The sequence below is a fragment of the Mus musculus genome, chromosome 11 (genome assembly GCF_000001635.26).
Source record: "Mus musculus strain C57BL/6J chromosome 11, GRCm38.p6 C57BL/6J".
In the NCBI taxonomy this organism is placed as follows: Eukaryota; Metazoa; Chordata; class Mammalia; order Rodentia; family Muridae; genus Mus; species Mus musculus.
The window spans coordinates 75,904,110-75,923,574 of NC_000077.6; the positions used below are offsets into that span (position 1 = coordinate 75,904,110).

Below are 19,465 nucleotides of genomic sequence, written 5' to 3' on the forward strand. Positions count from 1 at the left end.
GTCTTCCTGGCATTATTTTGTGTTTGCTCATTTAAAATTTGTTTGCTGTTCCTTCTCTGCTATCCCTGGAAAACAGCGTCAATGAGAGCAAGGATTTTTTTTTTCCCTATCCCCTGGAACCAGCCTGCACACAGTGGACCTTCTATTTAAAGAAATGGCAAGTAGGGTGTGGGTGTGCCTTTAATTCCAGAACTCAGAAGGCAGAGGTAGGTGGATCTTTGTGTGCTGGGAGCCACCCTGGTCTATAGAGTGAGTTCCAGGACAGCCAAAGCTATTCAGAGACACCCTATCTAGAAAATCCTGGGGAGGGGGGGAGAGTGGTTACTTATGACTGGGTAACAGTCTAAGGACACATGAAGACAACCCTGCCAGCCCCCCAATGCCCTCATCTAAACAGTACTCCCTCCCCTTCCACCTTTGTCCTGACAAGTTTCTGCCAGGCCAGCATTCAGTCTCCTTCCCCCTGGCCTAGAAAGAACACATCATAGAAATGTCCTCCAACCAGCCACCAGCCCAGCTCCAGGGCCCTGGGCAGTGGGGGGAGACAAGTCTAGAAGAACATCTCCCCCACAGTGGTCACCCAGCTGAGGCCCTCCCCTGGGCCAGTCCGTTGCCTAGGCAATGGCTCTCTGAGGAGCAGCTGGTATTAACTCTTTGATAACCAGGGTCAGCAGCTCGCCCTATGACAGGGGAAAGGTCCCGTGGGATGAGCTATGAGACAGCCTTTCGTGGTCCTACAATACTGAACTCTTTAGAGTAGTGGTGAGCTGGAGAGGCAGGAGGAGCAAACGGGCTGCTGGAGTCACAGGGACAGAAAGTAGAAGGCACAAAACATCAGCCACCTGCCCCATTCCTGGGAGCAAAGCATCCCCAGGTTCCTACACCCACCACCTAGGTAGGCTCTAGTTCTGGGCTGAAAGAGGAACCAGCCAGCAGGCCCTACAGGCCCCCATTGCCCTCTGCTGTGCTTGGATGATCAGTTCATAGCCTTTAGAGTAGAATGACCTCATGCGATAGAAAGGAGAAAAGGCTGTGCCTCGGATCCTGGTTTTCCTGCTTATTCGTCTTGGTTAATGTTTAGCTTTGGATTTCCTCACATGATGTCCTTGCCAAGGCTGCAAAAGCCTCAGGTTTCAAGCCCACATGTACTGCTCCAGCAGGTCCACCTCTATGGCCCTCTCGGTGCAGATCGCCCACCCCATCCGAGGCTCTGTTATTTCTTCTCAGAATTGGTAAATCTCTGAAAACATCTTAGTTGATTATGGCTTGTCATCTCTTGTTATCTTAAGAGAGGAGATGTTTTTCTTTCTGTCTTGTTCACTTTAAGAGCTCCAAGCTTGGGGCTAGAGAGATGGCTCAGCAGTTAAGAGCATGGTCTGTGCTTCCAGAAGTTCCAGGTTCAATTCCCAGCACCAACATGGCAGTTCACAACTGTCTATAAGTTCCAGGAGATCCAACACCTTCAGACAGATATGTGTGTGTACGTGTGTGTGCATACATACATACATACATACATACATACATACATACAGGGAAAACACCAATGCACATTACATGAAAGTTAAGAAAGAAAGAACTTCAAGCTTAAAAACGGCAGGCCTGGAAGCTGTTTGAGGATAGGTTCCGGCAAAACTAGGGTGAAACCAAAAAAGATGTTGGGGTGACAGTGTCTCTGACCACGGGAGGCCGCAAAGGGGAGTTTCATGCTGATTGCTGCACAGCACATAGTCATGGCTGGAAGTGGAATAATCTAGAAGAGTTTCTTCTAGGAAGAAAAATAACACCACAGGCTCCATATGATGAGCAAGACTGAGATCCTGAATAAACGCAAACCTTGCCAGGCACATTATTCTCTGGGAAATAGTAAACTAAACAAAGTCAACGAGTAAGGTCTGGAAATGCTTTAACACAGGGCAGTTTAGTATAAGAAAAGACACCCATTTGGTCTTGCAAAGGCCATTCTCCCTGGCGTCAAGAGAGCAGACAGCAGAACAGAAGAACCCAGCACAGGCCTAGCACACTGCTTGGCCCTCAGGAAACAGTGCTTGCCTAACAGTTACTGAGCACCTGTGTGCTGGATAAGGCTCTGTGAGCTCTGCACTCAATGTGTCTGAGTACATGTGATAGTCGCTCCCATTTTTCAGACCGCGAAAGTGAGGCATAATATACTAGACCAGTTTTCTGAGGTCAGTATAAGAGCTGGATTCACACCCAGGTTCGCAATCTCCTTGCCAGGGCTAGCTCTAGAAGCCACACCATCCATCTTCAGGGCCTTCTTGCCAAAGAGCAGACGCTAGCACCACATACATATGTGCACGACCTGTCCTGGAAACTGGGCTGCAAAGCCACAGGGCTGCAGTTCTGACCCATTCCGGGGAGCTGAACGGTGAGGCCAGAGCAGGGCTTACCTTCCTGCAGTCTTTGCAGAATACGGAGGAGCTGCCCAGGAATCCCAGCACCTCCCCGCAGAGCAGACACTGGGAGAGACCGTTGCCCATCACGTTCCTCTGCATTGTCTCCAGCCGCTCCACCAGCCGCCTGCAGCACAGGACAGGGCGTCAGAGGGAAGGTGCTTCAGAGGACTGCAGTGGGAGTCTAAGCATACACGCTCACCTCACCTCGCCCCTTCCCCTGGCTGACTCCCAGTCACTGGTTAACTTGCTGTTAACAGAGCAGCTCGGGTGTTGCTGCACACTGGAAATAGTGTAACTAATAGGCCGGATACACACATGGCCCCGGCTCTCTTGGAATTTAGGTTCAACAAAGAGGAAGATTCATGAACAAGAAAACAAGCCAAGAGTGAGGGGACAAGAAGGGCCAGATAAGGCGAGGTCAGTGGAGGCCTGGGAAGACACTTTGAAGACATGCGACAGGGTGCTGAGCAATGTCCCATATGCCAGAGAAGGGCCCGTGGCTAAGGCAGATCTCAGAGGTTTATAGGTCACAGGCCGGAGGCTCATTTCAATCTGGAGTCACTGGAGAGTTTGAAGGCGATTGGATTTACGTGACATTTTTCTAAGCTCCTGTGGAAATCTGGAAGAATGAGGAGAGAGGAAAGGAAGAAGCCAGGAGGACGTGGGACCCTCTCTCCAAAGCAGGCTGGAGGTCTCGAACTGCGTCCCAGAGGGCAGTACTGAAAGTCTGGTAGGCTTTGGGGCAGAGCATCTGGGCAGATGAGAAGCTGGCAACAGAAGAGAAAAATCAACTCTTCTTTGAGACTGCCGGATGCTGAGCACACAGGAACCCAGCTGAGCCTGCACAGGTGCCCGGCCTGGGATCGATAGCCCTTCCCACTGGAGATGCCCTCTCCACCCTCCACCTCCTGCTATATAACCAACTGTTTGGTTTGTCAGTCACTCTGCTTCTGGTACCCAGCGGATATTCAGTAAGAACTCTTGAATGGATGCAGAGTAGCGTGTGGCCACATCAGCCCCTCCCATGGGGAAAGGAGCCACGCTTCCTGCTTTAGAGGGGACTGGAGCTGGGGAAACAGGAAGTGACTTGCTGAGGGATGAAGCTCCCAAGAAGTAGAGCCTGGGTCCCCACTTCTAAACTTGCCTAGTATGGGGATCCCCCCAGGCTCTCACTTTCCTGAGGCAACAGGCTGTTGCTAAGGGGGACAAGGGATAGTTAGCTCATCAGTGAAGCTACTTCCTCCTGCATGCTATGCGGTGAACACTTCCATTTTCCACACATTGACACCGCTGTCCATCTGTAGGGCTTGGGGGCAAACCCAGTTCTAGCCCAGTGTGGCTCGGTTGCCCCCAGGAACCCCCTGTCAGTCCATGTCATTTTCCACACATCATGTAGGACATGCTTCCTTTGTGTGAACAATTACTGTTTCTGGGTCCATCTATTCCCTGCTGCTCGGGGCAGGGTGTCATCAGATCACAGAAAGGACTTCCTGAGGCAGCACTGGGACAGCAGCCTGCTGACTGAGGGTGTCCAAAAGCGCTTCCACCAAGGCTCGTGCAACCCACTCCCTGCTCACCATCCTGGGTATGGGGCACAGAGTAGGGGTGTGTGTTGGGGGGAGGGTGGTTGTCGATCACCAGCATTCAAGGTTAGCCCAGAACCTGGCCAGGCCCTTGGGGAGGAGATCTGTAAGAAGCCAGGCTAGATGGGGGGGGAAAAAAAAGAAAAACCCAGCCGTTCTGCCATGAGCCCTGTTTGTACTGACAAGATAATGACCTGTCTGTATGATTGAGGCTCATACAAGAGGCCGTTGACGCAGCAGTCATCTTTCTAGTGGGGGCATCGCCTCCTAAAGCTGCCTTTCTGCTGTGTCTGACTTTTAAAAAATGATCATGAAACTAATGGGAAAAGATGAGCAGAAAAATAACGAGATCAGAACGAGCTGAGTTCCTACGCAAAGCAGCCGAACCCAGTACAGCCAAGCTCCCCTATCTGAGCTTGTCCAAATCAACCTACGACAGGAAAAAGGCACACGCCATCATGTTGGATGGCCCAGCCCTGGATGTGAGAGACCAGGAGAGAAGCTGAAAACCCACTGGAGGGCGCCTCCTGTTGGGGCCTCAGGTGGGGGGCCAATTCACTGACCAGTCAGTCTCCTCTTGAGTCCATTCCTTGCCTGAGCTGCAGGAGGATACTCAGAGCCCAAATCCAAAATGCTCCTGGGCTCACTATTCCCTGCACACCTGTCTGGGGTCTTGAATCAATGCCATCCCCAGCTCACAGCTGCCTACATCCCAGAGGGGGGCAATGAGAAGCTGGGGCCAGCCTGACTCTTTGCAGACCAGCCCCCTGCAGACTCCCTGCTCAGTGCCCGGACTCTGCTTACCCAATTCTCTGCTGCTCCAGGATGTCTAGCCTCTCTGCTCTCTGGATGACCTGAAGGATGATCTCCAGCTCTCCGGGGCTCAGGCACTGGCTCCTCCTCTGCTTCTCCGTCTGGTACGTGTGCACAGACCAGCCCGTCTGCAGCCTTGGGAGAGAATAGTATGGTTGGAGGTAAGACGACAGCCCACGACAGCCGTAACCCAGTGTACCCACAAAGCCCTTGTCAGAGTGCTGCAGCACAGCCTGGACACTGTGGTCCATGATAAACGTTTCTAGATGGTTTGTGTATGTATCCATCACTGAGTGTCATTGCTAGAGGGCAATGTGGGACCCACAGTTTTCCTGTCTAGAAGGAATGTCACGGAGAGCCAGGCCCTACTCTGACTGGTCCTCTCTTGGCCTTTTACACTGTGTACCCTTCACACTCTGCACTTAAACCATACCAGCCTTTTGTTAGGATTCTCTGTATGCTATGTTCCTTCTACCCCAGGGCCTTTGCACATGCTGTTTTGTATGCTTAGAACTTTCTCCATATTTCCATGTAACATTTACCTCTCTGAGTCAAGAGAAGAATCATAGAAGAATCATGTAAAAGAAGGTCTTGGTCCCTGACCCAGTTAATACCCCACCCCTACCTACTGCCAATCATCATCAACAACAGAATTCACATCTTTAAGTATCCATACAACTTTGACCTCTCCCCATCTCTGCTTTAATATGAAAGACCAATTGAGTTTAGGTATGTGGAGAGACACCTGGGTGCTTGGAAGGAAGAATGTGGGTTGGAAAACTCTCTGTGTTTCCTAGGGGGTCTACTGGACTCGATGTCTAGCTCTGCAACGGGCATCTGTCTCTCAGACACACACCTGGGAGGAGACACACTGGCTCTTCTGAGAGGCTAGGACAGCTTCAGCAGCTGGTGAATGAGAGACAAAGTTGGGAATGAAGGGGATGCTGGAAGGTCAAGGGACAGCTGGGCTCTTGGACGAGGTCCAAGAGCTGAGGTCTCCCAGCAATGTGCACCCTGCCAGAGAGGGCACCTAATTGGCCTGGCATCAGAGATGGTGAGTGGGACCAATCTCATCCCTAGTCATTCTCTCTGCAGGGGTGAGGTGGGGGGGGGGCTGAGGCACCCAGATGGAGGAGAGCAAGGATGCTCACACATCACATGCGACGCCATTCTTCCTGAGCGTTTCAGATGGATTTTTCTATCCACCTTTGATGTCTCAGCTCTGACTCCCACAGGCTTCTAACGTCTAATTGCGAATTTCTTAAGCTTGGTCCCAGTTGGGAAATGCTGGCTTCTGATGCCAACACAGTCTGATAGCTGCAGGGATGTTCTTGTCCTATCAGAGCCAGGGATGGCACCCACCAGAGATCTGGAACAGACTAGAGGGCATGAGGGGCATCTGAGAGGCTCAGCCACAGGGACACTGTGTGTGTGTGTGTGTGTGTGTGTGTGTGTGTGTGTGTCGGGGGGGGGGGCAGGCCAGGCCCAACCAAAATTGAAGGGTCACTAGTCTGAGGGGTAATAGGAAAATGAAGACCTCCAAAAAGACACAAGGGAATCACAGAAGGACACAGACCCCACTAAGGACGTAGGAAAGATGCTGTAGCCAGCGGTGGTCTCTACTGAAGTGAGCTGTTCATTCAGGGAACAGGCATGTGCTCTGTATTGCCCCTCTATGCCAGGCTCAGGGACAAGAGCAGGCCCAATGGGGAAGTCTTGCTCCCTGTGGGCTGTTGTGAAAGAGCACAGGTGTGGGAGTCAGCTGGACTTGGATGTAGGTTCCAGCCCAGCCACTGACAAGGGACACGGGCAAGGAGTGAAGGCCTCATTTTCCTTATCTGAGAAATGGGAACATGTTAGTTCGTGGTGAGTAATACATAAGCATGGGCCGAGAGTGGTGTGCATTTGACATCCGCCTCTCTCCAAACTCCTCCCTGGGGAGCAAAACTTGCAAAAGACTGGGAAGAGGGGAAGAGGGCAGCAGGTGGAGAGGGAGGGAAGGGCCACTCCTGCAGGCCACAGATGCTTACTTGGCTCTCAGAGCAAGCTGCCGATCGTTGGGGCAAACCCACTGATCATTTCCACTGCTGAAGATGGTGTCAGCCATGACGGGGAGCACAGCCCAGGGCAGGAGTCACATCTGAGGCAGGAGGACAAGGGAAGCACATGTTAGTGACTGGGGTGTTGACGGGAATCCCGATCCCTGCTGACCATTGATGCTACACTCTTTTTTTTAAGGTTTTTCGAGACAGGGTTTCTCTGTGTAGCCCTGGCTGTAGTAGACCAGGCTGTCCTTGAACTCAGAAATCCTCCTGCCTCTGCCTCCCAAGTGCTGGGATTAAAGGCATGCACCACCACTGCCTGGCGATGCTACACTCTTAACTCCTCCAGCAAAAGCCTTACTCAGAGCTCCTTTTCCAAAGGCTCGGGATCTTGGGACAGGTGGCTAGGTGCATCACATCGCTAAGTGACCAGAGTAGACAATGACATCAGAGGGTGAGAATCAGAAGGGAGAGAAGGCACCATCTCAGCAACTTTCAACTCAGCTGGCAAGCCCTGCAGAGCATCAGCTTCTGCCCTTTCCCACACAGCCCCACTGCCCTGAGAACATCCCAAAGAGAGACACAGGCAAGCTCATGAGTCCCCTCAACCTCCCCAACCTTCATTGGACCAGAGTGGAAGCTTACAGGCCTGTGCTCTGCTCCGTAAGAGACCCCAGGGTGTTCTCCAGAGGGCAAGGCATGGGGTGGCAGCCAGTACCTCCACTAGGCACTTTAAAAAGTCATCGTCCACAAGGGATATCTTGCAAACCCTGCAGGAAGGAACCTTCTTTAGAACCTGATGGCTCAACGTAAGTAGTGCAGCTTAGCTGGCTTTCTGTGTGTTACTGAGCCAAGGGCTAACTCAGGCTGCCTATTACAAAGGCGCTGCTTGTGCCTCCTAAATGGAGTGCATGTGTGCGTGTGTGTGTGTGTGTGAGTGTGTGCATGCGTGTGTGAGTGTGTGCATGTGTTGAGAAGAAAAAGAGACTTGGGTCAGTATGCATAAGGATAGCCTTTGATTTCATCCAATCCAGTCCAGTGGATTGAAAATTCAGAGCCTCTTTATATTCTACAAAAGAATATTGATGGAGAAAGCTGGTGATGTGGTTCAGTGATTAAAAGCATTGGCTGCTCTTCCAGAGGACCCAGGTTTGATTCCCAGCACCCACAAGGTGGTTTACAGACACCTGTAATTCCAGTCCCAGGGGTTCTGGTGCCCTCTTCTGGTCTCCATAGGGACTGCATAAATGCACATAGATCCACATAAGCAAAACACACATATACATGAAATTAAAAAAAAAAAACATTGAGGCTGGAAATTTGTTTGCTATTCTCTCAAAATGTTAACCACATACTTGCCATATGGCTCGGAAACTCAGTTGTCCTAAGTACCAACCACAAGAGGACTAAAACATACGTCCTCATAGACATGGGTACAAATATTCTTAAGTCACTGTTATTCCCAATAGCCCAAATGTTACACTAAGAGAAGAAGCCAAGCTTGTACAGAAGATCACGTATGATCTGGTGCTGCCTATAGAGATGTCCAGAATGGCAAAGCCACAGAGGTAGACTAATGGCCATTAATAGGCACAGGACGACAGTGACAGCTAATGGCTTTAGGGTTTCTTTATGAACTGATGGAAATATTCTGGAATTAGATAGGGGTGATGCTAACAATATGTGGGTTCCAGCTCATTAGATGTTATTAAAAAATCTTTTTGGGTTGGCAGATGGCTTGGCAGGTAAAGTGCTTCCTCTGCAAGCCTACAATCCAAGTTCATTTCCAAGAAATTTCCAAGGTGGATGAAGAGACCCAACTCCCAAGTTGTCCTCTGACCACATATGTGCCATACATAGGATCACCATCTTACACATACGGTGAGAAAGACAATTGGGAGCATTCCAAAATATATGAGTTATAGCTATTGATATTTTGCTGAGAAATCTAAAAACCCCCATTACAGATACTAGGCCTATTAGGTATTCACATAATTTATATTTTTTATGAGAAAAACACGTGTTTTCAAAACAAAGACAATGTGAGGCCCGGGATTGTTTTTATGATTTTGCAATTTGCTTTGGGAGTTAACTGAAGACAGCTGGGCGTTCTTGTCTGACTTTTCTTTCGACCTTTGGAGATGCTGTTCCAGTGAATACATGGAAGGGGTCCAGGCTCTCACGGATGTGGAGGATGGATGGAAGGCGGAGGAGTATTCTAATAGCTTGCCCAGATAATGGTGTGTGTTTTTCTGCACCAAAACTCAACAGATGGCACTATCTTAAAAACTAGTTCCAGCACAGCTTCTGAAGCCACATCTGAGTACTTTCCAGTTTCCATGTGTGTGAAAGAGGCCAAGAGGCTTAGACTGTGGAAAACAGTTTTGATTTTGGAGATCTCTGAGGGTCTCAGGGATCCCTGAGTCATGCTTAAGAAACTCTTCCGGACCAATGTGGCCCATGTCCATGATGACCACCAGGGGGCAGTGTGTGGGCCGGAGCTAACTGGCCATGCTGTCCAAGCCCAGACCCCACTGTCATCTCACAGGTCCATCCAGGGAGCTGAGCTTCCCAGCTGAACTTGACATTCCCACCATGGTCCACACGTTGGTAAAGAACCCCCAACCAGCCAGGCGCAGAGGCTCTGTTGGCAAGCCAGGAACCTCTGTACCTTCTCCCAAAGGATGCTAATATAGTCGTAAAAACCAGGCAGATGCAAAACCGACTGGCTCAAGGATGAAGACATGGCTTATTGCATCAAGGTGCCGATGGCCATGCCTGACGGCCAGAGTTTGATTCCCAGGATCACGTGATGAGAGGAGAGAACCAACCCCTTCAGGTTATCCTCTGACCTTGACACATGTGCCCCAGCATGTGCTGCTGCCCCAAATAAGCCAATCAAATACAAAATTAAGAGAGCCATATCCATTAAAAACGTAAACTTGTGCCCAGCCTCTGGTGCACTGTGGGCTTGTTTTCGTTTCAGTTTCTGCTAGCTTGTGAACAGTGTGGTCACACTGCTACCAGAGTGTGAAATGCGTTACTCTGCTCCAAGTAAATATTTGAAACATGCAACTCATACACTCTTTTTCCTTTCTAACGTTCTGGGAGTGTCAAGAAATGGAAGGCCTGTATGATCCAAGTAGACAGGTTGTACACAGGCCCTGTGTACAATTCTGCCCCTGACCTGCAGGTGGTGCTGTGCCCAGATCAATGTGTCCAGGGTGGCAAGCCCTGAGCCTGACACCCCAGTTCCTCTATGGCTGGATACAGAAGGGAGGTAGCCTCTGTGCTCTGCTGTCCACTCTACAGAAGCAGAATAGTAATTGGGGTGACCCTGGAAGACAAGGAACAAGCCAGGGCACGTTGGAGCTATGCACTTATCTTCTGTAGCAGCTTCCAAACTGAAGGCTGTGAGAGGCTGAGGTGGGAGGAGAAGCAGGGGAAAGGGGGGAAGGGCCTTAGCATTGAAGCCTTACCTCCATGATGGCAGAGAATGAAAGGGAGCCAGGAGAAGGTGAAGATGCTCCTCAGAGCTTCAAGCCAGCCCACCCCCAAAACATCTCTAAGAACGAATGCACTGCCTCCCTCCATGTCACTTCCTAGAGCCACAGTTTTAGGCCACAAGCCAGGGAACCCTTAGACTGGCGTCCTCTGACCCATTGCATGTCTACACAGTCTGGGCTATTCTGTTCTGTCCTTCCTTGTAGACTCACGACTCTTTCCATTAGAAGATGGGTCAAGAGGCTACAAAGGACCACATCGCTGCCTGTGCTAGTGTGCCAGTGCTCAGGTAGCACAGCTTCCCCGCATCCTGTCACCTTCCACCTAAGCAGAGGGCGGGCAGCCTTCATGGCAGTGAGGAAGGTTAGGGCCAAAGGCTCACAGAAGGAAAAAATAGAAAAACAAAACCCAAAACAACAAACAAAAACTAAAACCAAACAAACAAAAGAACAAACCCCCTAAAACCCAAAACCAATGGTTGTTTGTGCAAATTTACTAAATGTCCAGGACAAGTCAGCAACCTCCCTGGGGCTCTGTTTCGCCACTTGTACCCGAGGGACAGACGCCCTGTATCTTATTCCCACTGCTGAGATGCATGGAAGGAGTTATGACAGGGCTGCTGGCAGGGCCTGGGTGGAAGGCTAAGGGTTTCTCCAGGCTACAGGATGAAGAGATGGGACCCACGGCAGGACAGACATCTATAGTCAAATAAAATACTAGGGGGGAGATCAGGAGAGATGGAGGACTGTCATTTCCAGGGCTTGGAATCATGGCACCGACTGGGCAGGGACATTTGGATGGTAAATCCACAGCTGAGTATCCACAGAGATGCTCAGAATGAAGGTCAGAGCCAAGAACACAGGGGTTGTGGCTCCCAACAGAAGCTGTGGCTGGCACCTCTGAAAGCACAGCTGTCCATCCTCTCCACACAGAGCAGCCTCAGGACAGATGGGGGACATCAAGGAGACCCATTTTAGGAACCTGCCACAGAGCCAGCTTGGGTTTGCCAAACCTCTTTGGGCTTAGCTGGCGGCCATCTCCCTGACTTGGCAGCTGGTTAGAGCCTCACCATGCCACTCATTTCCCACCTAAGTGTCCCTCAGTGAAATTGTATATACACCACCCAACATACCTGCCCTGGTCCCCATTGAGGGAGAGCTACAGCCCACACATCTTAAGAGTTAAAGACCAGTCTGAGCTACATTAGAAAGACCCTATCTCAAAAACACACACAGACATATACATACCACACCATAACACACACACACACACACACATACACACACACACACACACACACATGCAAGCAAGCATGGAATTGGGGCCTCCTAGCTTCCATCATCAGTACTGTGTGTGTTAAATGAGTGCCTTGCTTATTTGTTAATAATTTATGAGGGAACAAATGTTCATAGAAGACAAGGAAACATGAAGGTGAGCCCACCTATTCAGGAGGGGAACAGCAGTGAGTACACAGAAAGATGACTGTATGGGGCTCTGGTCACTTTCTCTATTAACCAGAGAGGTGGCACACAGGATCTCTAAGGTCATCTTAGCTATGACAGGCAAGAGGCTAGAGGCACGTTTCAGTGAGTGTCATGCGCATAGTAGCAGTCAGTGTATGTTAGATGAACCCAAGCCAAGAGTGCTGGGGTGGGGCATACCCCTCAACCCTGGAGATTAGCTCAGGGGTCCTTGCTGGACCTGACAGTGGTATTTCTATCCTGTCTCCCTCTACACTGTGGCTCCTGGGAAGGGGCCTGTGTTCTCTCCTCTCTATACCTTGTTGCCCAGGGCAGGGATTATCTGGTAAGCTGAGCTGTGTTTCATGGGACAGCTCTTCCCAAATAAAAGGCCTTTAACCAGAAAATCAGATGTGCCAAGAGCAGACAGGCCAGGCTCTAGCCAGGCTCGGTGACGGGTTGGTTCATAGGCAGTTTGTTCCTCAAGATCCCCCCATAGGTCATCTGTGTGGCAGTGAGTGCCTCTGTCTGACAGCTCAGCTGATTTCCCGGAGGGGTTGGAGCACCCAGGGGCCCTTTGTGGGGAAGCAGCTGCCTCCTGGTGTCTCTCATCCCGTGCTGGGAGAGACAAGTTGAGCAGAGGCTGCGTCTAGTAGACACACTGAGGGGCCCTTCAGGCTGTGGGGTGCTGAAGGCAGGCAGGGGCAGGAGAGGCTTATGCCAACTTCTTGAGAAGATTCCTAGAGGGCAGAAGGTTCATGAACCCCTGGCAATGCTGAGCAAATGCTTTGCTGCTGAGCTATTAGGTTCTCTCCAAAGTGAAAAAGCTGGCCCTCTCAGGTGCTCACTGCCCAAGTCCCCACGGAGAACCTCATGCCCTGGACTGCATGGGAAAAGCAAGTACCAGGGAGTTGGTTCTGTGGGTAAAGGTGTTTGCCTCTAGTTCTGACAACCTGAGTCTGATACCCAGGATTTACACAGTGGGTAAAGGTGTTTGCCTCTAGTTCTGACAACCTGAGTTTGATACCCAGGATTTACACAGTGCAGAGAACCAATTCCCAAAAGTTGTCCTCTGACCATCGCATGTGCATGCCACAACAGGCTCGCTCCCCTCAGAACACGCGAAAGTTAAAGCATCACCAACTCCATCGTCACCCCTGCCCCCAGGATGATGCTCGCATCTGAACGGAGTCAGGAGTTTCCCTAGAGACTTACACACGGGTGTTAACTGGGTCCTTACCGCCTTCCAGGCTTATTCGGGCTACTACTATCCTGTGCTTCCCAAAACCCCTTAGCGCTGTGACTTTATGATTGTACTGTATTGTAGACATAGTTCATCGCTGGGACTTCTGAGTTTTCTTACATACTCAACACAAAAAATGGCTATCCTTCGAGATCTCTCTTGGTACCCATTTCTGGTAACTTCCTTAGGAGAAATTCTCAAAAGAGATGTAGAGTGTGCATTTTTGGGAAACACATTTTGAGTCAGCTCTTCTACGGGAGTGTTCTCAGCCACTCAAAGCTGTGAGCTGTGGGCCTCTTGCCTGCTCTCTCTAAAGTGAGTCTAGAATTGTTCATCAGGAAAAAAATATCTGTTGGAGGCAGCTGGGTCCTGTCAGCCTAATGTCAATTTTGTGGTTTTTGAAAGGACTAGCTATAGATAATTCCAATCACTTATCACACTACCCCCTGCCCCAAAGTCCTCTCTGCAAAATCTTTGCATCTACTTTAAAGGTTTCTGTCGGTTTGACTCAGAGTTGGTAGGACCAGTGCTGGCTTGAGCATCTTCGTGGTTGAATGGGCCTTGGCAGGTACTGTAACAGCTAGCCAGCAGGGTGGTCTATAAAAAGGAGTTTGGACTAGGGGTGTGGCTCAATGGTAAAACACAGGAATAAGACCCTTAACTCCCAGCACCATAAAAACAAGCAGGCAAACCAAGAGGGAAAAACTCAGATAAAAGGGGGGAGGGCTGACCCTGTCTAAAAAAAGCCCTTCCCACCACTGGTCCTGGGGTTCTGATGACCCCCCAATCTCCTAACTCACCAGAAATAGGTCAGGATGGAAACCACCCATCAGCAGCTGTCTCTGACACGTATCATACCTGGAGAGCAAGACAGCCTGTCCTTCCAGAAGCAAGACACACTCACCAAGGCCTGGCCCTATCAGGCCGGGAAGGTCACAGGACAAGCAGAGGCAGAATGCTCACTCTCAACCTGCAGTACTCAGCTCCTTGGTTTCTTTCCAGGGGGTTTTCAGCTGACACAATCAAACTTACGTATTCCAGAATGTTCAGCAAACTCTAGCAAGAGACAGACTCTGAGCCCAAGACCAGCTGATATGCTTGGCCAGGGTCTGTGTCTCAGATGGCATCACAAGTGAAGAGACGTATCCCCACATTGGGCCTTATCATCTCCATGTGAGAAGAAAGGAAAACTATACAGGGGAAACCAGAAAGAGGCAGGCACAGGGGAAGAAGAAAGCAATCCTTGTTTGGTGGAAACACTCAAACAGAAAAGCTGGTAGGAAGTCACCATCCAGCACAGACCCAGGCTCCTAACAGCCGCACAAAGAGAGAAGTTTGAGTAACTGAATTGTGATGCTTTAAATGAAACACGTGACCCGGCCAAGGGTGGTAGATCTAACCAGATGACAGGTCCAGGGAAGGCTGTGCTGGCTGTATTGAGCCTAGGAATGGTCATTTTGCAGATTAACGTGGCAACGCGTCATAACTCACGCAAGTAGCATTTGGCAAATAAAACCATTCACCTTGATCTTGACCATCCACCAAACCAAAAGTCTGGGTGCAGGAAGTAAATGTGAGACAAAGGCCCATACCCATTACATGACAAAGGACTGACCTTAAGAAGTAGGTAGGAGGGCTAGAGACCAAACTGGGAGCTTTTGAAAGACTGGGAAAGAGACTTCATCCTGAGTCCAAAATCAGAGCCCAGAGAGCTGTGTGGTGAAGAGTTGTTGTAGACCCCATCCAGCCCCCTAGGAAGAATGCTGTGATCCATTAGTCATGTCTGCCCTGGTGTGGGAGGGAGAGTGGTAGCACATTTGCTGTTATCAAGTCTGTCACCCCCAAGATAGATTGCTGTACATGGGCAGAAATCCTTAGCAACTGGCCCTGACATCTGCTCTGTTACTATGATACCGGGAAATGGGAATAGGTTTGAGATAAGGTGAGTCCAAACACCAGCATCCCCACCTGTCACGCTACACTGCGTGGAAGGAAGATTCATGCAGGCAGCCTCCAAGGCTCATCCTGAATCCCAAAGCACTGCTCACTCAAGCACCCTGGAATAACAGGAAAGATTCAAGATGAGGCAAAAGCCACAGGGAGGCCGATGTCTGACCTGGCCAATGTCCCTAAACGGTGCCCTGTCATTATGCTTCCGGCCAGATCTGCCTGCTCACTCCGGTAAACTCTCTTCTTCCTCCTAGCTTCAGATGCACCACCCACCTCCTCTTGCTAAGACTGTAGCAATGCTTAGTCAGACTTTAGGCCTCCTGAGGCTCACATCCAGACCCTTCATGTTGTACCAGAAAGATCTTCCTTAGTAGCATAGGTCAGAGTGTGATCAAAACTTCTGTGGCTCCACCCTACCATAGGGTAAAAAGCCCAAGCTGCAAGAAAAAGTCTCCATGATCTAGGCCAGAATACGCCTGCAGTTTTATCTTTTAAAAAAATCAGGATTTAAGACAGGCAGTAGTGGTGCACGCCTTTAATCCCTACACTTGGGAGCCAGAGGCAGATAGATCTCTGAGAGTTTGAGGCCAGCCTGGTCTACAGAGCAACTTCCAGGACAGCCAGGGCTACACAGAGAAACCTTGCCTCCAAAATCAAAACCAAAACCCCAAATCACATTTTAGGCACTAGACTCCAGATACATTCCAGGTGCTCAGACTTGTCCCCTGCCTCCCCTCCCCCCACCCCCATTCTTTCACCTGAGACCCTTTTTTGTTTGTTTGTTTGTTTGTTTGTTTGTTTCAAGACAAGGATGGCTTAGAACTCACTCTTTAAGACTAGGTTGACTTCAGACTCAGAGATCTGCCTGCCTCTGCCTCCCAAGTGCTGGGATTAAGAGTATATGCGACCACACCTGACTTAAAAATATATGTTCATTTATTTATAGCATATGTGCACATACACATGTGGGCATGTGTATGCCACAGCACGCTTGTGGAGGTCACAGGGCTACTTGTGGTCAACTGTCTGCTTCCACCCAGTGTGTCTGACCTCAGGTCATCAAGCTTGGCAACAAGCACCTTTACCTACTAAGCCTTCTTACCAGCCCTCTTTCCCCTTCACTTCGTGTGTGTAGTGTGCATATGGAGAATGCATGTATGTGGGTAGGCGTGCATGACATATACGGGACTGTATATGCACATGGAGGCCAAGGTTGGTGTTAGGAGTCATCCTCCATTGCTCTTCTACCTTGGATCTCTCAAACCCAGAGCTCATCAAATATGCCTGGTCTCTCTAGCAACTTGCTCTGGGGATCACCTGTCTCCATCTTCAGAGGCTAGAAGTACGGGGGTGGGGCTCCGCATCCATTTGACATATATATGGGTTCTGGGGATCTGAATTCAAGTCACACATTTATATAGCAGGTGCTTAGCCAATGAGCCATCTCCCAGGCTCATGTTTTAAAGTTTCTAAAGTTTTTATTTCTTTCTCTGTGTGTCTGTCTGTCCGTCTGTCTGTCTCTCTGTGTGTGGAGTAGGCGGGAACTGAAAGCTGCCTAAGCTGTACAGTATTCAACTTTACCCTCCCCTGGGACACTGCTTTCTATTGTGTCCCTACAGATACCCAGCCCCACCTCTGGTGGGAATTCTGTAGCTTCTCTCTATCCGACATTTGTACTGACTCCATCTTGCCATCTGTCTCCTCCAGGTTCTTTGTCTCTGCTGTCCCTATGAAGACATCTCTGGAGATGACCTCAGTGTCCATGGACTAGCATAGTACCTGAACATAATGAGTGTTAGGCACACACACAAAGACCCAATACACTGCAGCCCACAAAGCAAGGCCTGGCCAGTCACGTCACCTCCCATCCATCCGGTCGTGTGTGTTTGTATGCGTGTGTGTGTGTGTGTGTGTGTGTGTGTGTGTCTGTGCGTGTGTCTGTGTCTGTGTCTGTGTGTCTCCTCACCCCACCCCCTGGCATGCTTAGACCCAGTTCTGAACTGGTCTCTCTTGTCCTGCCTCTGGCCACATGGCAAGGTGGTTCACACCAACTAGAAACGAAGAAAGGACCCAGACGCTTGAAGAATGATCAATAATACATCCAGGCACAAGGTCACAGTTAATGTCAAAATGACAGATGACCTGGAAAAGGGAACACAGAAAGGCTAGCAGCAGAAGAGAAACCAAACTCAGTCAGATGTGTGGGTGCGTGCGTGCGTGCGTGCGTGCATGCATGCGCGTGCGTGTGTGTATGGTACGACTTTGAACACTTGCTGTTAAAGCGGCAGGTGCCATTTGGAATTATTAGTGACCTTTTTACAATCTAATGAAGAAAAGTTGGCGTTTATAGAGAAGGACACTTCTTATTGCTTTTTTTAAAATTTGCCTTCCCTTCCTACCCCACCCCCTTTCTTTGAGACAAGATCTCTCCCTATAGCTCAGGCTATAATACAAGCTAGCCTCAAACTCGTGGCAATCTTCCTCGCTCAAGTACTGGGTTTACAGGCAAGAGTTAACTCCTAACCTTTAAAGAAAAAGTTTAATCGGCTGCCAAGATGGCTCAGTGGGTAAAGGCACTTTCTGTCAGGCCTGATGACCGGAATTTGATCCCCACCCCCACATGCAGGAAGGAGAGGGCTGATTCCTTCAAGTTACCCTAGGACCGCCACATAAATGCTCTTGAATATGTGCCTCATTGCGTGCTCATGCAATAAGTATAATTTAAAAAAATTTTTATGGCCAGGTGCAATAATACACAACTTTAACGCTAGCACATGGCAGGCAAAGGCAGGAAGATTTCTGTGGATTCATGAACAGCCTGGTTTACATCGTGAGTTCCAGGTCAGCTAATGCTACACAGTGAGACACCGCCTCAAAAACAATTTTTTTTTTTGGCTTTAAATATTTTAATGTATTTAAGCACAGATATGAAGAGAGGAGACAGATAGAGACAAGAATGATGGCGGACTATACCAGCCTGGACACAGGTTTCTCAAGAGGGAATTTGGTTCTCCAGTCACCTCCGAAGGAAGACTTAGGGCAGGTAAACAGATGAGAGTGCCCTACCTGTCCTCAAGGGCCCTGCTCAGTCTTTCAGGCAGACACTCCCTACCTGCCCCAGCCAGGGCTGGGCTCCTGTGCCTTTCTGCCTGTGGCCTTTGGGGAGCAATAAGTGCTGGACCCATCCCTTAGTCAGAAAGCAAAGGGCCCATCACTGTCCTCTCACCCAAACAATACAGAGTTGCATGTACCCCCCCGTTCCCCCCCCCGTCCCCCTGCCCCCCACCCCCACCCCCGCACCATCCGCCCCACCGACTCCCTGAGGCTGAGTATGCAGCAGGCCTCAGCAGCAGCTCAGTTCCTGGGGGCCTGGCAAAGGTGGCTTTTCTCGCACTCCTGCAAGCCTCCCACAGTGTACTCACAAGACACCTTAATATGTTTTTTTTTATTTAATCCTTGGATTCTCTAAGGAGCTGGGATGCCCAGGCCAGTGACCCTAAGTCCTAGCCTTCCTCTTTGTCTAACTTGAAACAAACACTTTCTTCCCAGAGTGAAAAGCTTCCACTGAGTGAAATGTGAGAAAATTTCCTTCTTCCTTCTCCTTTCAAGCCACAAGCTCTGCCTGTGTGTCTCCCCCCACCCACAAGAGGTGCAGCTTACTTTTGTCATTTCTAAAAAGCCTGACATGGGGCAGGTAGGAACACAGCAATTACAGTAACCTCACTCCTTGGGCAAGAATCACCTGTGATGGTACAAGAGGGAAGCCGTGCCGGCCAGTGCTGGCCAGTGCAGGCCAGTGCTGGCCAGTGCAGGCCACCTTCCAGCCCCAAAGTCGCACTTGTTCCTGCTGGCACCAGACCATAGCTGTGTCCTAGGGTTGCTATGGCAAGTCTAAAAGCAGGGTATGAGTAGGGCTGAGTTAGCTTACAGATCAGAATGGGTCGTAGATGTGCTGTGATGATCTGTAAGCTGTTTTGCTAAAGCATGGAGGAACAGCTTTGCAATGAGGTCAAAGCACTGGTATAGAGTGTGTATATGTGTGTGTGTGTGCATGTGTGTGTATGCAATCTCAGGGGCAGAACATGTCCCCTACTGGTGTCTGAAACTGCAAGCCTCTGAGTTCTGTCTGCACTGCAAGGGGCTCTTGTCTGTCCAGCCTCTCCCACCTGTCTTCATACAGCTGTCCTATTTCTGCACTCTGATTTTGTTCTTGTTTTTGAGGCAGGAGCTTGCTCTCATATGGCCCAGAGCTTACTGTGTAGCTCAGACTCGCCCAGAACCCACGTTCCTCCTTCCTTACAACTCCTGAGTGCTGGGGTTACAAGTACACTAGGATCAGCATCCTGCTCCAGAAGGATTTCAGTCTAGTAATTACAACGGGAACAAGCCACGCCCAGAGGCACTGAAAGGTAGGACATCAATGCCTCCTTTTGAGGGGCACAGTTCCACCAACAGC

The 19,465-nt window shown here is 49.9% G+C and overlaps 1 protein-coding gene across 15 annotated transcripts in view; it reads right to left on the bottom strand.

Annotated features, from left to right (window-relative positions):
* The window catches only part of Rph3al (rabphilin 3A-like (without C2 domains)), a 136,623-nt gene that overhangs the window by 73,118 nt on the left and 44,040 nt on the right, over positions 1-19,465 (bottom strand). For 12 of the 15 annotated variants that reach the window (XR_388486.2, XR_003949467.1, NM_029548.4 and 9 more), the window contains 3 exons: positions 6,841-6,950; positions 4,802-4,945; positions 2,409-2,538 (listed from right to left, as the gene is read on the bottom strand). Coding sequence is in view for 13 of the 15 variants with exons in the window: in NM_029548.4 (NP_083824.1) it covers positions 2,409-2,538; positions 4,802-4,945; positions 6,841-6,917 (351 nt within the window). In the remaining 2 variants the exon portion in view is untranslated. Of the gene's footprint in view, positions 1-2,408; positions 2,539-4,801; positions 4,946-6,840; positions 6,951-7,497; positions 7,623-15,027; positions 15,050-19,465 lie in introns of those variants that run through there. The other 3 variants (XM_006533640.4, XM_011249102.1, XM_006533641.4) reach the window with 2 other exon arrangements.